Source organism: Pistacia vera, unplaced genomic scaffold, assembly GCF_008641045.1.
Source record: "Pistacia vera cultivar Batoury unplaced genomic scaffold, PisVer_v2 Contig1055, whole genome shotgun sequence".
Taxonomy (NCBI): domain Eukaryota; kingdom Viridiplantae; phylum Streptophyta; class Magnoliopsida; order Sapindales; family Anacardiaceae; genus Pistacia; species Pistacia vera.
The window spans coordinates 64,829-84,558 of record NW_022195088.1 but is presented as its reverse complement, the minus strand read 5'-3'; the positions used below and the strand labels follow the sequence as shown (position 1 = coordinate 84,558).

The 19,730-nt window shown below is 37.4% G+C and overlaps 3 protein-coding genes across 3 annotated transcripts; all 3 read left to right on the top strand.

Annotated features, from left to right (window-relative positions):
• The first annotated feature begins 6,037 nt into the window (after positions 1 to 6,037).
• LOC116128286 lies at positions 6,038 to 7,224 on the top strand. Its single transcript, XM_031413998.1, has 3 exons — positions 6,038 to 6,223; positions 6,337 to 6,633; positions 6,725 to 7,224. The coding sequence occupies exons 1-3, from the start codon at positions 6,161 to 6,163 to the stop codon at positions 7,196 to 7,198; spliced, it is 834 nt and encodes a 277-aa protein (XP_031269858.1). The 5' UTR covers positions 6,038 to 6,160; the 3' UTR covers positions 7,199 to 7,224.
• LOC116128278 (myosin-11) lies at positions 7,196 to 13,410 on the top strand. The gene is made up of 6 exons (XM_031413992.1): positions 7,196 to 9,988; positions 10,282 to 11,287; positions 11,380 to 12,032; positions 12,553 to 12,706; positions 12,789 to 12,870; positions 12,992 to 13,410. Exons 1-6 carry the CDS (start codon positions 7,223 to 7,225, stop codon positions 13,092 to 13,094), a joined length of 4,764 nt encoding a protein of 1,587 aa, XP_031269852.1. The 5' UTR covers positions 7,196 to 7,222; the 3' UTR covers positions 13,095 to 13,410.
• Positions 13,411 to 14,028: 618 nt separating this feature from the next.
• On the top strand, positions 14,029 to 16,908 carry LOC116128549. Its single transcript, XM_031414278.1, has 9 exons — positions 14,029 to 14,137; positions 14,256 to 14,381; positions 14,453 to 14,496; positions 14,593 to 14,862; positions 15,062 to 15,122; positions 15,400 to 15,524; positions 15,736 to 15,798; positions 15,884 to 16,008; positions 16,435 to 16,908. The coding sequence occupies exons 2-9, from the start codon at positions 14,297 to 14,299 to the stop codon at positions 16,574 to 16,576; spliced, it is 915 nt and encodes a 304-aa protein (XP_031270138.1). The 5' UTR covers positions 14,029 to 14,137; positions 14,256 to 14,296; the 3' UTR covers positions 16,577 to 16,908.
• The last annotated feature ends 2,822 nt before the right edge of the window (positions 16,909 to 19,730 follow it).

The window sequence follows — 19,730 nt, the reverse complement described above, 5'->3', positions numbered from 1 at the left end:
TCATTTCAAACTTGTGGTTGATGGACACTTTTGTTGTATAAACAAAAACTGGTATTATGATCAGAATCAGAGCCCAGAGAAAAGAAATGAGATAAACTTTACTACTTTATTGAATTACAAACCAGGCAAACGTAAATTAGTTTCCCAGTAAGATCTCATTCAGTGACTTGTGATTCTTGTAAACATTCAAAATGTATGTTCAAGAAATGACATAATCCTTATTGTCTCAGTAACAACAAAACAAAAATGAAAAAATTGTAAAATGAAACTCTGATATCTCGCTCCTTGAATGCAGCTGAAGCAGCCCATTCAGAGCTCAAAAAGAAACGCCTAAAACAACACTTAATTCTTTTGATCCGGTTTTTGTTCTCTCCCTTTCCTTTTAATAGGATTAAGTTAGGGATTGGGAAACATAGAGGCTGTACCGCCTGCGCCTCCAAAGGAACCACCGCCACCGCTGCTGCCTCCAACGGAACCACTGCTGCCTCCAAGGAAACTGCCACCGCCTCCAAAGGAACCGCTGCCTCCAAAGGAACCGCCGCCTCCAACGGAACCACTGCCGCCTCCAAAGGAACTGCCGCCGCCTTTAACGGAACCGTCGCTACCTCCAACGGAACCGCTGCTGCCTCCAAGGAAACCGCCACCGCCTCCAAAGGAACCGCCACCTCCAAAGGAACCACCGCCGCCTCCAATGGAACCGACACCACCGTCACCTCCAACGGAACCGCCGTTGCCGCTGCCTCCTCCAACGAAACCGGCAGCACCCAAACCGGTTCCAATGGTACCGACGTCACCCAAATCGGTTCCCATGCCTTTTGCATCTCTGTTAAGTGAGCCCGATTTGAGTTCAATGAGGTCTGCAAATGACATTGGTGAGGTAAAGCCGCTTCCGTGAATGATGAGTTCTGATAATGCCTTATACATTGCTTCTGTGAAATGGATTCCATCCCAGGATATATGAGTGGCGGGGTTCTTGCAAGTGGATGTGCCCATTGATCCACAAAGAGAATGCAACTTAAAGTTGAAAGGGCCACCTCCTGCTCCACAGCATGCCTGGAAGGGCTCTGAAAAGTGAAATTTCTGGTGATTTTGGAGTATATGGTTGAATGCACCCCATACATCAGCATATAAAATGGTACAATTGGGAAATCGTTTCTGCAATTCATTCAAGGACTTTATTAGGCGGTCGTTGTGGGACTTTATTACAGCATTGGCGGTTGATGAACACCCATTAGCATCACGCTCCGATGATTGACATAGTAATAGCTGTAATGGACAGCACCCCATTGGTGGTACTCCTTGAACCACCATGTACTTTGCACCTTTCTCCAATAATTTCTGCCATTAAAACATGCAATAGTTAGCTACATTCTTCCAATATAAATCTAATCAAATCACTACAAAACAAAATATGTAGATAAATAGGGAGTCCTACACTAAGAAGCTTGATAACTTGACCACACGTTGTTTCTGTAATCGAACGCATGGAGAAAGGAGACCCAGATGAACCAAGTAAACGAGCATAGTCATCTCCACCCATATCACCAATCCAGAAGAGGCCATTTCCCATCTCAGCCCTGCAGGTCTTCTCATCTTTGCCCTTGCATGCCATATCCTGAACATACTTGTTGAACCAATCTATTTGTGTTTGGAAGCTCATTGGAGTCCCTTTCCACATCAAGGAATCACTCATGTTAAGTCTGTCAAAAAATTCACTGGCAAGAGCAGTTGATCCGCCGATAGCAAAATTGGAACCGGAAGAGAAGTCTGAGGAATCCACTTTAAAAGGTGGCAAGTAGGGTAAGCCAAGATCCTCGCAGAGGAAATCAACCATCAACCGCCCATTACTTTGGCGGAATCCTGGTAGCTTATTTTTGCCGAATGGGCCATTGTGAAAGTGAGAGATTATACTATCAACGAAGGGCTTAAAACCACCCAACAACTGAGCATTCCCGGTATCTGTGAACGAGTCTCCAAAGGCAAACACCTTGGAGAAGCAACCTTTGAAGCTCACATGCGAATCATCGTCTTTACCTGGAGGGTTGTTAGGATTTTTGGTATTTCCTGGAGGATTGGTGGGAGTCTTGTCATTGCCGGGAGGAAAATTTATTTTGTCATCTACAGGGGGAGGTTGTTTGTTTTCTGAAGGAGGATTATTATTTTTATCACTTGGAGGACAGTCGTTGTCATCTGGAGGAGTGGTGGGAGTATTGGTGTTACCCGGAGGAGTTTCCTTGTTATTATCAAATGCTGGAGGTTTAGGTTTATCGGAGAAAGTTGGAGGTGGCTTAAAATGACCTGAAGAAAGTGGGAAAGTTAAGAGAAGGGAGAAGGTTACTGAAATATAAAGGATGTAGTTAGAATGCATCATTTTGTAAGTTCAGATGATGAAAACGTATTGTTTTGATATATTTCAGAGAACGAGTTGAAGATATTTATATACTCGGGTGCCTTTCTTTTTCTGGATTTCCATGAGTGAAGCTCCGTGGTTGTAGGAGATACAAGGCCCTCATTCTTCAGCCTTTGCTTGGCTACTTTTCTCAGAGTCTCCAAATTTGTAGGTCAAGTCTTAACCATGCATTAGGAATATTTTTCACTGGGCAGGAACCATATAATTTTTTTTTTTTTTTTTTAACATTAATACCGTGCATTTCAATTAATCCTTCAAAATCTTGGAACATATATCATTTTAGTTATCTCTATAATCTTTTTTTTTTTAAATAATCAGAACTCATTAAATAATTATGTACAAATGAGTTTTATTTTATTTTCCCTTGATTTTTTTTTTTTTGATTTTTTTAAAACTTATTTATGGATTACTGCAATTGGGTGATTGTAAGTATAAATATGGATTTACATTAATTTTATAGATAAGTAAAAATAATATAAAATTGGAAGGTTAAAATAAAAGAGTTAACAGCATCTTCCCACCTGAAAAATGGCCCATTGACAAATTCATACCCACTCGTGTGCCTTTCTTTTTCTGGATTTCCATGAGTGAAGCTCCGTGGTTGCAGGACATACAAGGCCCTCATTCTTCTGCCTTTGCTTGGCTACTTTCTCAGAGTTTCAGAATTTGTAGGTCAAGTCTTAACCATGCATTAGGATAGAGATGGCAATGGGCTGGGCTGGGCTGGGACTGGGTATCCTTTGGCCCGGGCCCAAGCCCGACCCCATGACAAATGTCCAGTCTTGACTCGGGCCTGTCACGAGGATGACCGGTAAAGCCCAAGCCTAACCCAACAAACTTTTTGTAATCTCAGTCTCGGCCCAAGCTTGTCCATTTTTATAATGTGAATTTTTAAATATTAATAAATTTCAATTTCTTTTTATATTTTAAATTCTAGAAACAGTTTTTAAATATTAATTTTTTTAATACTCACCAAATATTAATAAATTTCAATTTTTTTTATATATATGTAGGATAATTTTGTGATTAGATATATAGTATAAGGGTAATTTAGTAAAATTAATAGTAAAATTGTCGGGTCGGGCTAGGACTGAAGACATACCCATGCCCGACTCGTACTCGAGTGTGGATCTTAAAATCAGTCTCAAGCCCAAGCTCGTTAACACTGGGTAAAGCCCGACCTTTTCAGGACGGGCCAAGCTGGGTACCCGGAAATACCGAGCCCATTGCCATCTCTACATTAGGATTATTTTTCTTGGCCAGGAACCATATAATTTTTTTTTTTAATGACTGAGAATGTGCAGGTTAGCTAACACGCACCTCAATTAATTTTTCGAAACCCTGAAACATATATCATTTTAGTTATCTCTATACTTTTTTTAAAATAATCAGAACACTAATTAACTAATTATGTAAAAAAAAAAAATTGTACAAATGAGTTTTATTTTATTTTCCCTTGGTTTTTTTAATTTAAAAAAAAAAAAACTTATATATGGATTATTGCAATTTGGATGATTTTAAGTATATAGTATGGATTTACATTAATTTTACAGATAAGTAAAAATAGTATAAAACTAGAAGGTTAAAGTAAAAGAGTTAACGACATCTTCCCACCCGAAAAATGGCCAATTGACAAATTCATATCCGCCCACTTTTTAGATACCCCTTTACTACTCAAAGAAGAAATTATGTTAACAGTTATCCATTAAAAGCAAATATTTTTATTGTGAAGACGAAAATGCCCTTGATTGTTTGACTGAAAATATTTCTATTTTTGTGTTCGCACCCCAACCAATCACCGACCGTTGCTAGATTTGTATTTGCGAAACTAGTTGGGCCAAATGGTCGAACAGGTGGTGGGCATTGTGGAGGGGGCAGGTGAGGTGATGTCCAACAACAGGGAAAATGGCTAAGGGGTTTGTACAATCAAATCCACAACACAAACAACCTCTAAATCAAACCAAAATCTAGTCAAATCGAAGCCAAAACAACTAAGAAAAACAACCCAAATACAGCGATAGGTGGTGCTAGCGCAGACGCCGATCAACGAGTTGCCAAGAGTTAGGGTTATGGGGGTTTTGAAGAGGAGGCATCGATGATGCCAAGAGTGGTGGCGGGGGTAGTTTTGGTTGTCGGAATTGATCAAAATTTGGCTGAGAAATCCGAAGCCCTAATGCAAATGGCCTCTTCAACGTCTTTCTTTCAAACCCGCTTTCGAAAGAATAGAATTGCTTTATCAAATCCATTCCATAGGACTTATATGATATGCCCTGAGGTAAGCATTCGCTCAGAAAGAAGACTAGCTATATGCCTAACAAGCGAAGACTACAATACAATTAGATCATGCTACTTCCAGTTGACTGACTTCCTTACTATTCAAAGCATCTCTCAATCAATGTATGAATAAAGAAAAAACGCATACTATTACCATTTCTCGGCCTGACGACTGCTTCCGATTGAGAACGACCTAAATCAAACTTGCGTTGGTCAAGGAGGGTGGGGAATCAATGTAGAGCACACCTTCATCACCCCATTCCCCCATATTGCAATTTGAAATTTTGATTTCTTGTGCAAATTGTCAACTAACCATTTTACCCTTACTTACGAATGTCTTATAACCATACTACCCTTTATCACAATGAAAATTGAATAGATTTATGCTCGGGTTAGTAAAAGGGTATTTAAAAAGTGGGTAGGAATGAATTTGTCAATGGTCATTTTTTGGGTGGGAACTAGGGTTGTGCACAAAAAAAAGGTTAACCAAACTGAACACGCTAACTGAATCGAACCGATCTCGAATTTTTGGGACAGTTTCAGGTATTTATTATGTGATACCCGAATTTCTGGTTGGGTATCGGGTATTTATTTTAAGAGAACCTGGTATCCGGTTTATTAAGAAATAAAAAAAATAAAAAACGTAGTTTTTAAACTTATTTTCCTTTAACTTTCAAAGAGCAAGAGGCAAAAGTCCCAAATCTAAAGTATTTAAGTTATTAAATTAAAAGTTGATTTAGTATATGGAAGGAATTGTATTCATAAATTGAAATTTGAAATGTGAAAAATTAAAATTCATGTAAAGTTATGCAAATTCGGGTTATAAAACCGGATATCCAGTTTTTGACTCGAAAAATTGGGTATCCTTAAAAACGGTTCGGTTTACGGGTACTTTTTTGGGGGTATTGTTTGAGAAAAACCAGTTCGAGTATCCAGTTTTGCACAGCTCTGGAACATGCCGATAACTCAAAATAAAATGATAAAGTGAATAAATGTAGACCATGAAGTCTTAACGTTAGTTTATATTGATAGTGATAGTAACTAATTTACTATTATCTGTTTAATGAATTGTAAAGCAACTGGATATTTTAGTAATTGCACAAACCAAATCTAAAACTGACGGCTTGATGGAGCGATGGGCAGGCAGGCAGCTGCGAGCGAGTGCGAGTTTAAGACGACCACGTTTAATATACTGGTACAGCCGCGGAACACCTGGCTGTTTCTTACCGTTACAAGTTCTATTCACTTCAGCGGTGTAACATTTTCATTGGTTGGAACACTGTCACATGAACCAATAAAAACATAGTAACGCCAAACTAGAGGAAGGCGGAATACTACTGTGCTTTGCATTTGTACACCGTAGATTTCTGCTTACTTCACAAGGTCAATATTCTCTAGGGTTTATTATTTTTATGTTTTTAATTTTGGTTTAGAATAAGTTAAGATCTGAAGAGGGAATCAAATTGATTATGATCGATGAAAATGTCGGAGAATAATGAATCAAATGGTCCGGATAATTCTGAATCATCAGTTAGTCAGGTATCATATATTTTAAAGGTTTTCTTGTTGGTTGTATCGAAAAAAATTATGTTTTAATTTGATGAGTTTGATTGCTCAAAGTTGATGTGGTTTTGATGATATTATGAATGTAGGAAGATGAGGCTGCGAGTGTTTTGCAATTTGCTGATGGTAAAGATGATTTGTTTGTTGATGCACCGGATGATTTAGATGATTCTAGAAGTGCTGATAATAGAGAACTAGTTGCGAGTAATGAAGCTGAAACCTCGGTTTCTGAGGAAGACCTTGATGATATTAAGAGGGAGAATCACCACCTTGCTGGAATTGAAAATGGGGCAAGAGATGATCACTTGGTGGCTGAGCTGGAACGTTTGCGTGATTTGTTGGATAAGACGGTTGATGAGAAAGATAGTATCGAAAAGGAATACAAGGTTAAGTGGTTTCGTTTCAGTTACGAATTGATTCATCGATGTTTGTTGATTAATTTGTTTCTGGTATTGAATGAGTTTGTGATGCTTGCAGGAAGAAAGAAAGACCCTTGTGAAAGAACTTGCTAATCTTCGTCACCAGCTTAAGGTTTTGACTGGAAAAGAGTTGTTTCCAGGTGACAGTGATGATGGTGGGTTTGAACAAGGGGTTGGTGAAAGTGAGAAAAAGACTGAGGTGGTAGATGCCCCGTTGCATGAGTTGATGAGTGAATGCTCAGAGTTTCTTAGAAGTGCTCTGAATTTGCGGACACAGAGTGAGAATGCTATTCAGGAACTCAATGCAGTTCTTCATATGAAGGATCAAGAGATTCAGGATCTCAATGCAAAGGTTACTGAGCTCTCTGTTTCACAAGCTGGCACGGCATCTGAGGTTCAGCTTGAGAGGGATCAGTATGTTGAGGCTGTTGCAGATAGGATGTTGGCTTATCTTGCAACGGTAGTCAATCAAGAGGAATTATTGGATTATTCAATTGTTGGGAAAATCACTAATGTTGAGAAAAGCACTTAATTGTTGATTGAGAAGTATAATCAGATGCTTTATGAAATTTATCAACTTGGACACTGTTTGTCAAAGACCGAGGTTGACTTTAGGGTGCAAGAAGAGTTTGGTACAGTCTTTGCTGCTGCCCGTGATGAGTTACTAGAGCTCAAAAGAAGGGAAGTGGAGTTAGTGGAAAAAGTAAGCCATCTAGAAGATGAAAATAGAAAGTTTGTTGAACAAGTTGAGAAGGACAGAGAAATGGTTGAAGCAGTGAATGCTGAACTTTCCAAAACTAAAACGGAACTTGAGCAGGAGAAGACAAGGTGTACTAATACCAAAGAAAAGCTTAGCTTGGCTGTAACAAAAGGGAAGGCACTGGTTCAGCACCGGGACTCACTGAAACAATCTCTGGCGGAGAAAACAACTGAGCTTGAGAAATGCCTATCTGAGTTGCAAGAGAAGTCCAGTGCCCTTCAGGTTGCTAAATTGAGTAAGGAAGAGTTGGTCAAAAGTGAAAATTTGGTTGCATCACTACAAGATATGCTCTTGCAGAGGAATATGATTCTTGAAAAATCTGAAGAAGTCATTTCTCAGTCTGATGTGCCAAAGGAACTTCAATCAATGGATATGGTTGAGAGAGTTAAATGGCTGGTCCATGAGAGAAATGAACTGAACGTTGTATGTCGGGAATTTAGCAAATTGAAAGAGGCCATTTCTTTGATTGAATTACCAGAAACTGTTTCATTTTCTGACTTGGAGTCTCGTTTGGGTTGGCTTAAGGAATCGCTTGATCAGGTCAAAGATGAAGCAAAGATGTTGCTAGATGAACTTGGCAGGACAAAGGAAGTTGCGCGCAATGAGATTGACCGATTGAGTGCTTCACTTTTAGCAGAGTTACAAGAGAAGGAATATGTTAGAATGCAGTTGGATGACCTGACGATGAAATATGAAGAAATTGTTCAAAAGACCGATAAAGTCACACTGGAGAAGGATCTGATGATGAGGATGTTGCTGGAGGAATGTGGAATAATAATGGAAGATCAAGATGTGTTCTATCAGACTTCTGATCTGACCACGCTTGTTAATAAATGCTTTGGGAAGATAAGAGAAAAAACCCATGCCTCTTTTGATACTGCTGGTGCTGATCTTGAAATGTTTGAAAGAATGCAAAGTCTTTTGTATGTGAGGGAACAGGAGTTGGTGCTGTGTGAGCAATTACTGGAGGAAGATGCACTGGTAAGTTTGCAGATGAATGATATGTCAAATGAATTAAGAGTGGCATCTGAAGAACTTGGTGCACTTAAGGCGGAAAAAGATTCTCTGCAGAAAGATCTTGAACGGTCAGAGGAGAAATCTGCTTTGCTAAGGGAAAAGTTATCCATGGCAGTTAAGAAAGGAAAGGGATTGGTTCAAGATCGAGAAAATTTGAAATTTCAACTGGACGAAAAGAACTCAGAAATTGAGAAGTTGAGACTCAACTTACAGCGGCAAGAATCTACAGTTTCTGAGTGCAAGGATCAGATCAACAATTTGTTAACTGAGTTAGAAGACTTGAAACTTCAAGTAGATGAAAAAAACTCTGAAATTGACAAGATAAGGCTCAACTTACAGCAGCAAGAATCTATAGTTTCTGAGTACAAGAATCACACCAATAGCTTGTCAACTGATTTAGAGCGCATCCCGAAGTTGGAGGCTGATATTGTTGCTATGAATGATCAACGTAATCAACTCATGCAGTTTTTATCGGAGAGCAATAAAATGTTGCAGAGAGTTATTGAATCTGTTGATCACATTGTTCTTCCCATTGATTCGGTTTTTGAAGAGCCTGTGGAAAAGGTGAACTGGATTGCGGGGTACATCAATGAATGCAAGGATAGCAGGATGTGTTTAGAGCAAGAGTTGGGAACAGTGAAGGAGGAAGCCGGTTCACTGGCTAGCAAGTTCACAGAAGTCCAAGCAACTATGAAGTCACTGGAGGATGCCTTGTCAACTGCTGAGAAGAAGATTACTCAACTTGCTGAAGAAAAGAGGGAATTAGAAGCTAGTAAAGAATTTGTTCAACAAGAGTTAGAGAAAGCAATAGAAGAAGCCCGATCCCAAACTAGTAGTTTTGCTGAAGCTTGTGCGAATAGCAAGTCACTTGAAGATGAGTTGTTGAGGGCAGAAAAGAATATATCTGTGCTCACCAATGAGAAAGAAGAGGCTCAGGGCAGCAGAGCGGCTGCTTTAATGGAACTAGGGAAAGTATCGGAGGAATTTGCATCTCAGACGAGCAAACTAACCGAGGCATATAAAACGATAAAGTCTCTTGAAGATGCACTATCTCAGGTAGAGACTACTGTTGCATCACTTACGGAAAAAAATAATGTTGTACAAGTTGGCAGAACCACTTTGGAGAGTGAGATGCAAAAGCTGAAAGATGAAGCTGAGTCTCATACTGTTAAGCTGGCAAATGCACACACAACTATAGAATCACTGGAAGATGCATTGGCAAAGGCAGAGAAAGATATTTCTGTACTTGAAGGCGAAAAGAGAATTGCGGAGGAGGAGATATCAACACTTAATTCCAAGTTGAAGGCATGCCTTGAAGAGTTGGCTGGAACAAGTGGCAGCTTAGAAAGTAGGTCTGTGGAGCTCATTGGGCACCTTAATGATCTTCGAATGCTTGTGAAAGATGAGAGGCTTTTATCGATTGTGAAACAGTGCTGTGAGAGGAAAATTGAGGGCTTACAGGATATGGACCTCGTCATTAAGCACATAATGGACCAGGTTGTTGGCATAGGTCCAGGAGAGCCGCTAAATCCCCCTGACAATGAGGTAAATATGCCACCAAAATGTATTCAGAAATTAGATCTCATACAGTGACATATAATTTCACTTATAGTTGGGATTTTCAATGACAATCCATGCACTGATATTAAAACTATGTTGCACACAAAGAGGACAGGTTTCATTATTCTAGAAAATAGTTTATGTTTTTCAACTCTGTTCTATTCTCCCTTCTTCTCTGTCTGTCTGTGCATAAAATGAAGACATTACTTTGTTTCTCTTTGGCTAAGTTGTTATGGATTCCCTCTTATTAACTGGCTTAACTTTTCAACTTGTTTCAGGGAAGTTCAGATGTAAACAAGTTTTTCATAAATGACCTTGACAACATTGAAATAGAGGATGATGAGGTACTAGTGGCAGATGCCGACAATATATCTTCATCTTTTAGAAAGATGGCAGAAGGGTTCCGGATGAGAAACAAAATTCTTGCTGATAAGTTAGAAGGTTTCTTAACTTTCCTTGATGAGTTTATTGCTGCTCTGTTGAGAAAATTACAGACAACAAGGGACGAAGTTATAAAAATGGTTCAGAGCATTGAATCTTTAAACCAAAAACTGAAGATTATGGAAGTGTATAAAAAGGAACATGAGGAAGCTATGGAAAGCTTAGAAAATGATGTTACAATGCTGCTGTCTGCTTGTAGTGATGCTACTAGAGAACTGCAGTTTGAAATCAAGAATGATCTACTAGAACTGAATTCAGTTCCCGAGCTTGGAAAACTGAACCACAGTATTTTCCAAGAAGTGAGAGAAGTTGGTGGAGGTGACACAGCAGAGCACCAGAAGAAGCTTGACGGCAGCAACAAATACTTAGAGACAGCAGCAAAATTGCTATCTTCCACTAGGAAAGCTCAAAGTCTGAGTAAACTGTTTGAGAGTACAAGTACTGTGGCAGCCTCTACAATTCAAGATTTACAGAAGCAATTGCGTGAAACCTCAAAAGCTTTTGAAAAAGCCATAGAAGAAAGAGATATATACCAAAATATGGTTTCAAAGTTGGAGACTGATGCTGATTCGTTAAAAGATTCAAGTACTGAGACAGCCTCTACAATTCAAGATTTACAGAAAAAATTGCATGAAACGTCAAAAGCTTTTGAAAAAGCCATAGGAGAAAGAGATTTATACCAAAATATGGTTTCCAAGTTGGAGACTGATGTTGATTCATTAAAAGATTCGTGTAGAGAACTGGATGTCAAAGTAGAGGATTACCAAGCCATCAAAGAAAAGTTGAACGAAAAAGAGGCAGAAATTTCATCATTGTACGCTATATTGTCACTGAAAGAACGAGGTGAATTTAATTGTTCTAATCTTGTTGAACATATAGATAAGTTGTTATCGTTTACTTGTCTTAATTAATTATTTGCAATTTACTTTTTACAGAGGCAGAGGAATCTCTATTGTCAGCTTCGCAGGTCAGGCAACTTTTTGACAAGATAACTGGAATCGAAATCCCTGTTCCTGAATCAGAGGTGGGAGACGTGGAGCCTGAAATTTCAGCTGATGTGAAGAAGTTATTTTGCATTATTGATAGTGTTGCTGAGTTGCTGCATCAAGTAAACTCGCTAAACCTTGAGAAAGAAGAACTGGAGTCAACTTTATCAACACAAACTGCTGAAATTGAACTTCTAAAGGGAGATGTTGAAACACACATTACAAATAAGCCAGACTCAGAAAAGCTCAAAAGTGAGCTCTCTGACCTCACAGTTGGTTTGGAGAAAATGATTAATATATTGGGATGCGATGAAGATGTTGTTGACCAAAAATCTGCTGGTCCAAGAGGGATCTTAGCAGTAGTAGAGAAGCAGGTTATGACCTTGCTTTCAGAATCTGAAAACTCAAAATCCAAAATCCAAGAACTTGGTACCAAGTTGCTTGGGAGCCAAAAGGTTGTAGATGAATTGGCAACCAAAATAAAGGTACTTGAAGATTCCATTCAAGTTAGGACTGTTGAGCCAGAGATTGTCCAAGAAAGGAGCATCTCTGAAGCACCTTCAGTGCCCACTGGCTCAGAGATATCTGAAATTGAAGATCCGGTTGGTATTTTTGTTCTAATCTTTTTATAACTTGACACAAATTTATTAGCGAGCACCACCCAAAATTCAGGGCATGTTTTATTTGCTCATTATCTGATATTTGTACAATTTTAGTCAAATGGGTGTCTGAGGTTTAGACTTAATTGATTGGACCAAAAAGAAATAAGGTTACATAAATAATTTATGCATCAAAAGAATCATAACTTTTCTGCTTCCTTTACATCTTGTTTCATGATAATCTGGCTTGCTCTTTGTTTTACGTGTGCCATATGTAAAGCTACAGTTTTTGTGTTCATGAAAATTTTAATCTAGCTATGGATGATAAATAATAATAGCATAATTTGTGTTTAAGAGTAATAATATATGGCATCATTATTGTAGGGTTTAACTGTTATATATTTCTATAGAAAGATTGTGCTTGTATCCAAATCTCATTTTGGTATGATTCTCATTATTTCTTGATTTCGTTGGAGATGGAGAACTGCATGTAAAAATCCGTTGTGTTCTGATGCTTATGCAGGGAGCACTTGGAAAGAAATCAATATCTCCTGTTGCTTCCGCTGCTCACGTACGATCTATGCGGAAGGGATCCACTGACCATCTCGCAATCAATATTGACTCTGAATCTGCTCGCCTGGTTAATAACAGTGAGGAAACTGATGATGAGGACAAAGGTACACATCATTATAGGCTTTCCTAATTTCCAAAATAGTAGTTTGGAGACTTTATCCAATTTTTTTTCTTTCTTTTCTGCAGGTCATGTATTCAAGTCTCTTAACACAACAGGTCTCATCCCAAGACAAGGAAAGATGGTTGCAGATCGAATAGATGGAATTTGGTAAAGTGCTAAATTTCTATTCAAATTTGATATCAAAGTAAAGAAATTAGTTTATATGGTGTATTATCATGATAAATTATAGTGCACCGAATTAACAGTGAGTCGGTTTATAATTACACAGGGTATCTGGTGGTCGAATTTTGATGAACCGTCCCAGAGCAAGGCTAGGCCTTATTGCCTATTGGCTTTTCTTGCATATATGGCTACTGGGAACCATTTTGTAACTAATTCTGTGATCATGTACCATTTGGACCAAGCACATCCTCGTTTCATGTCAGCGATTGAAACTTGTATCATAGATAGATGTAATATTGTCATTCTTTTCTCTTATTTACTCCTTACCCACACTTTGTAATCTTTAGAGGTGCAGGTGCAGGTACCCGCCAGTGCTGGTGCCTAATGTGTTGATATAAAGCTATTCATTCTTTATTTTAGGTCTCTGCAATTGCATTTTAGGGGTTGCAGGGAATGCTCTAAAGTTGTGAAATAATTCACATTTGTCCTCTTTTTGATATAAATATTAAGCAATAGATTTATGCATGATAGATGATGGAGAAAGATAATTCTAACTGTAATTTTGTTTACCTTTTCGTACCATTTTTCTGCTGTTGTATGGAATGTCACTTTGCACAACAACAATGACAATATGCATTTATATAAATTCTATATCCTATTTTTTTTCGAGTACATTTCAAGATTTCACATACGTTTACATACAAAATATGATCAATTTTATTTTCCTTATGGATTTATAATGGCCGGATGGAATCATGGCAAGACCTTAGGTTATCTAAAGGTCTTGTGTTGAGTTTCATCAGGTGGTTATCTATTATATTTGTAATTTACTTTGAGGTGTTTAATAAATTTGACGGATTAGTTGAGGTTGGTACAAATAGTCCGATTGTGAAAATACATGTAAGCATAAACTGGATGGGATGGACATCCAATACTAAAATATATACAATGTTAAAATATATTAGATTTGGTCCATTGGCTCAAGGGAAGCAGAGGGTGAGGGCACAATTGTGAATTGTGTTTAAAATCCAAAATTGATTAATGCTTTCATCGGCAATTATAGACCTTTCATTTCCTCTTGAATGCTGAATTTCCAATTCCACCCTTCAAAACAACCACGTGGCGAGACGGGCAAATTTCGGAAGTTATTAAAGCAAATATGGTTATGTCCATTTGTTGATTTCTTTCTGCATTCTCAAGCTCAACAGTGAACACAACTCAAGCAACGACCAAAAACCAAGTACCTGAAACGGTACGAGCAGAGCTTCTTCTTCTTGTGAAGATTATTATTTTGCTTTTTCATTTCTTGTTTTCTTTGTTTATAGTATACATATTGTCATATTGATATGAACGAAGCCTGTTCTCAACAGATTAAAGAACACCCATCTGAAGTTGGGGGCTGACATCGATTATGGGGTTACTCACTATCAACCATTGGCAGATAACAAACCATGCCTCTACCATTCACTTACTTTCCCCAGTTTCTACATTATTTTGTAAGTCTTAATTACGGTTTATTTTATGGTCTTTGCTTCTTTATTGTAACAAAGTTGTTACATTTGAGTAGGTCCAAAGTTTAATTGCCTTCGTAGTGGTGTTAAATCACAAAATGTGAGATTCTCAACCTTCTATTGTGTTTTCTTTATCCTATAACAACGATGACATTGACAAAATTCTTGTCACTGACGGTAAACTTGTTTTTTGAAGGCTTTAAAATTTAGCATTAAGGCATTTGCGAGCAGGAAGTCGGTGAAGAAACTCAAAAGAGATGAACAATTGCGTTTAACAAAAGAAACCAATGTTGTAGCAAATGGGTCTACGGCAGAAGATGATTATGTTAAAGATGGGAGTCAGGTGTCCTCTGTTGATGATTTTGCACCACAGAAATTGGCTACCTTCCCTGCGAGGAGTAGTGTGCTTCAAGCATGCACTGTCACATGTGGAATATTAGCTACTCTTGGCTTAATAATTCGACAGGTTTTATATGGTTCTACTGCTTTGCTTCACTTTGCTCATATTTGTTGATTCCCTCACAATTTGAAGCTGAATTATGAATTTGAGGCTTGTTTCTAAGACATCACTTCTTACTTCTATCAAAGTTTGAACAGGAAATTTGTGGGAAGATGTTGCTCAAGAAAAATTTTCTCCTTATTAAATGTTGTGTTATATATTGTAGGTATCTCATGTTGCCTGTGTGGAAGGATTTCCGATCCATGACTGCTCCAACGAAGTATCATGTATAAATTTCATGTTCGTCCTCTTTTGCTTATAGGGAGTTTTGTTTCATTATGAAAGGAACATGCTACTTCTTCCTCTTTTTGCAAATAAGAAAGCATAAAGAGGCAACTTTGATGGGGCAGTAAAAAATTAGTTTTACTCATGCTTTGTCAAGTTGCTTGAGATTTTATTTTTAAAGTGGATTGATCTGTTTGATGTTTTCGATTTAGGCAGATCTTTTTGTTATTATCTGAGAGTAGTAATTCCATTGAGTCATCCTTTTTCCCATGTGTACAGTTGGTTTTGAGATATGGCATCTTGAGTTGATATCAGGATTAGTTATACTGATATCATTGTGCCGATATCTACTATTGAAGGCATGGCCAGATTTTGCCGAGTCTAGTGAAGCAGCCAATCAACAGGTAGCTCAACTCATTTTCTAACATTGTCTAGGAAGCAACTTAATCAAACTTCATATATATCATCTCTATTAACAGTCATATACTTTTTACTCGTAAGAGGTGGTATAAGAGTCGAACTTGTTCCACATCCACTGCATGCTGGGCTATCACACTGGAAGAAAGCTGTGCAGTTTTTTATTGAATTCAAATGGCTACCTGTTTTCTGATGCAGGTACTTACTTCTCTTGAACCTTTGGATTACTTAGTTGTTGCTTTTTTGCCTGGGGTTAGTGAGGTAAGCAGTGTAATTATATTTGCTTCCCATAGTTTTCTAAATTTAACTGGTATTCTAATGCTGCCTGTATGTATGGGCTGTCCAGGAACTCCTCTTTCGAGGTGCACTATTACCACTTTTTGGAACCAATTGGACTAGTATCTTGGTGGTTGCTACTATTTTCGGTGTTCTACACTTGGGCAATGGTCGAAAATATTCCTTCGCAGTCTGGTACTCATCTTGATTTAATGGAATTTTTTTCTAAAGTGTTACATATTTTGATCATACTGAAATTCCCATTTTCACATCTTATATTTGGATTCTGTCACTGATATTTTCTGCCACATCTTCTGTATTTGATGATTGAAATAAATTGTCCACTCTAGTAATTCTTTAACTACTAATCATTCTTAAATATACTATATGAACAACTTTCACATCTTATAACTTTCCAAGCCTGGATTTCAAGAAACCCTAGTTTGTAATACAGTGAAAAATATGAAAGACTATGGTATTTGTTCCTCTTTTTGCAAAGAATATTTCAACAAAGGTGGTTGTATTATAGACAACCATAATTATTCAATCTGTTCAGTTGATTATTTGAAACTGTTGACTTACTTTTTCAACAATTGTGATTTTATTAGCTACTTGTTTCAGGGCCACCTTTGTTGGCTTCCTTTATGGTTATGCAACTATTGTATCAAACAGCGTCATTGTGCCGATGGCTTCTCATTCGTTGAATAATTTGGTTGGAGGAATTTTATGGCGCTACACATCAAAGACATCAAACTCTAAGTAGATATCATGCGATACTACTTTTTCTCTGTAGTGTCTTGTCATTCAAGTTCCGAAAATCACACGACAAAAAGCTTTCAATTTTATATTCTTGCTAGGTGTTTTTGCCCAAGTGTGATATGTTCAAATATATTTATGCATTCATGTAAACTGAATTCTGCACAGGACCCAGGTAAATACGTGCACAAATTTTATGTATTTATGTCTTCTTCAGCATGTAATATAAGCATTCAGTTTATGAACATTTTCTGAAATCTTCCCAACTATGGCATCTCTGGGATTTAGTTTGTTTGAGAAATAGAACTAGGATTTATTGAATTAGGGTTTAGGATTGAAAGAGGAATTTTTTTTTTTTTTCAAATACCTATAACTTTTTTATCCTTGCGGATGCAGCCATTGATCGCTTCCCATCCTCCATTAATACGAAAGATCTCGACCCAAATGATGTTATTGTTATGTATCGTACTGTATCTTCCTATTTTTCCCTCGAACATTTCATACTATCTTTTGTCATCCATAACCAAATTTATCAGGGAAAAAAAAAAAAAAAAAAAAAAAATTCATTTCCATTACCCAAAGTAGTGTTTTATTTGTCTGAACTTGAAGCTCCGTGAACATGATAATATATAATGAATCCGGAGATAAATTATTACTAATGTGGTTTAAATATTAAATGATGATGAGCAGCTTGTGTGAGCCACTGTCCGCATAATCGACCTTGCTGCAATTGCAACATCCAAAAGGTGCCAGCCGTCTGCGAGCAATGCTGCCGCTGATGGCTGATGATCAATTAGCTAGCTGCTGTGCTTAACTTCAATGGTTTCTTAAATAAATGTTCCATGCATGTTCCAATGGTTAATATCTTAAATAAATAAATATAGTTTATCCAATTTATATATGTGGAGAGGTTTTTAGTTTTAATTTTATTTCCTGAACAAACATGCATATATCAATAAATCAACATTGATGACAAGGATTATAAACTCATCCATGAACCAAACATGGGAACTTGATTATCTGTATTTCACTGTTTTTTTTTTTTTTTTTTATATTATCTGCATTTCATTGGGTTTAAACAATCTTGGAAATTTCATTTGGCAAGAATGAAATTACTGGATTTCTTACCAAAATTTTACATTCATTCTTAATCCGATCCCAAAACCCTACATCTCATAATATAAATGCCACTGCTGGGAACTTATGTATTGTATATTCTCCCTCTCTTAACTGATCGACCAACTTTCCCAGATAATGAAGTCATTGGCAATAGTGTGTGTTATTCTCCATCTTCTTGTGGCTTTTATCACTGTAGATGCAGCTATTGATGATCGTTGATTCGTTTCCCATCCACCATTAATACTCAACATCTCTATCCACTTGATCTTATTGTTGTCTATCGTACGTATATCTTCCTATTTTCACTTTAACATCTCATACTATCTTCTCTTTTCTCATGCATCACCAAGTATATATACCAAAAGAAAGATCAAGTGTTTGTTTTCTACTTGAAGTTCCATTTACAACTTGAAAATTGTTCTCAGCATGATGACTTCTTGATAATATGTAACGTTATATCAATTATAGAGTAGCGATATTGTTATGAAAAATACTATCCTTACAAAGACCCATATAAAGAGGGTTACAAAGTGACATCGTCCAGAAGAAAAAAACAAAAAAAAAAACAAAAAAAAAGAGAGAGAGAGAGAAATCATGAAAATCAAGGGTGGGGAATGTCTTTGTATTTTCTATTTGTATGTGTTTTTGTAAAACTAGCATTGCCCTATTGTTATATGTTAGAAGCTTTGGATTAACAAAATTTATGTGGTTTAAAAGAACAGCTTGTGTGAGCCATTGTGCTGATAATCGAGCTTGCTGCGATTGCAACATTGAAAAGATCCCACCCGTCTGCGTCCAATGCTGTTGCTGATCCGTGATTAACTAGTGTTGGTGCTTGATTTTGACACTAACAACTCGCACGACAAAATGTTAAGTTGTTTTTTAAAAGTTATACGTAAATGATTGCTAATAATAAATGACAAACGATTTTTAAAGTGGTTCGGTTGCTTAACGCAAGTCCTACGTCCACTGTTCTTTTATACATGAGAGAGAACAAGAGACCGCGTATAGCGAACAGCAAGCAGAGATACAATAACTGATTATTTAGACAGAATATTAAGTCAGTCTCTTTCTCATAAATTATCTTTGCTTTGAGAATATAGATTACAATCAAAGTGTAAGTTTTTTGTATTAGAATCTCGAAAATGAGAGGGGGAGTCCTCAAATTATAGTAGATGAATTCAAGGTAATGATTACAAATCTGCAAGTAGGTAGATGCCGTGTAAGTCATTCCTTACCTCACATTGGCTAATAACTTAAGATATATCCTCAAATTACCTAGGGCTTGGATAGGTGTGCGACTCTCATTCACTTATCTGAATCTGTCAAGTTGGCAACAACCGTATTCTTTCTGTCTTGGGGCGACGTGACAGTTCTTAGACGATGCAAAACCTTCTTGAACTCTGATTCGAGCGAGCTGATGTAAGTTTACATCAACCTTGATTTTTTAGGCATAACAACTAGCTTAAATAAGAAATAAACAAATGTTCCATTAGTCAATAACTCAATTTGTGTACTTGTTAAAAATGTCTTGGCTTCGTTTGTTTCAGTTTTGGGAATACTACTTTTAGTATTCCCAAAAAAGTTAAACAGTAAAATATTTAAAAACTCTGGCTCCGTTTGGTTCAAAATTTGGGGGTTTTGCGAAAAGTTTTTTGAAAAAAGTTAAAAAAAAGTTGAATTGGGCGGGTATTACGATGTAGGATTTATAAATTAATAAAATACCCTATATATTTATTTTTTTACAAAATACCCCCTATAATAAAACATTAAAAGTTAACAAAAATACTCCTAACATACCCTCAAACACCCCCAGTCGGCCACCACCAAAGGAGGTGGCCGAAGTCACCTTATGGGCGCATGACCGGCTGGATCTTGCCGGTCATGCGCCGATATGGCCTTTTCCGGCCAGATCCATGGTGGATCTGGCCGGCAAAGGCCAGATATACGGCCAGATCTGGCCGTCAACCGCCAGATCTGGCCATATTTGCTCTCAACGACGGCCAACAAACGGTCGTCGTTGATGGTCAACGATGACCGTT

Bases quoted from the DNA above. Each gene is read 5' to 3' on its own strand.
- LOC116128286 (XM_031413998.1), top strand. From the start codon at position 6,161: ATGAAAATGTCGGAGAATAATGAATCAAATGGTCCGGATAATTCTGAA. The intron at 6,224-6,336 runs GTATCATATATT...TTATGAATGTAG, and splicing joins CTGAATCATCAGTTAGTCAG to GAAGATGAGGCTGCGAGTGT. The intron at 6,634-6,724 runs GTTAAGTGGTTT...TGATGCTTGCAG, and splicing joins GTATCGAAAAGGAATACAAG to GAAGAAAGAAAGACCCTTGT.
- LOC116128549 (XM_031414278.1), top strand. From the start codon at position 14,297: ATGGGGTTACTCACTATCAACCATTGGCAGATAACAAACCATGCCTCT. The intron at 14,497-14,592 runs GTGAGATTCTCA...TGTTTTTTGAAG, and splicing joins GTGGTGTTAAATCACAAAAT to GCTTTAAAATTTAGCATTAA. The intron at 15,525-15,735 runs GTAGCTCAACTC...TTTCTGATGCAG, and splicing joins GTGAAGCAGCCAATCAACAG to GTACTTACTTCTCTTGAACC.
- LOC116128278 (XM_031413992.1), top strand. From the start codon at position 7,223: ATGCTTTATGAAATTTATCAACTTGGACACTGTTTGTCAAAGACCGAG. The intron at 11,288-11,379 runs GTGAATTTAATT...TACTTTTTACAG, and splicing joins ATTGTCACTGAAAGAACGAG to AGGCAGAGGAATCTCTATTG. The intron at 12,871-12,991 runs GTAAAGTGCTAA...ATAATTACACAG, and splicing joins GATCGAATAGATGGAATTTG to GGTATCTGGTGGTCGAATTT.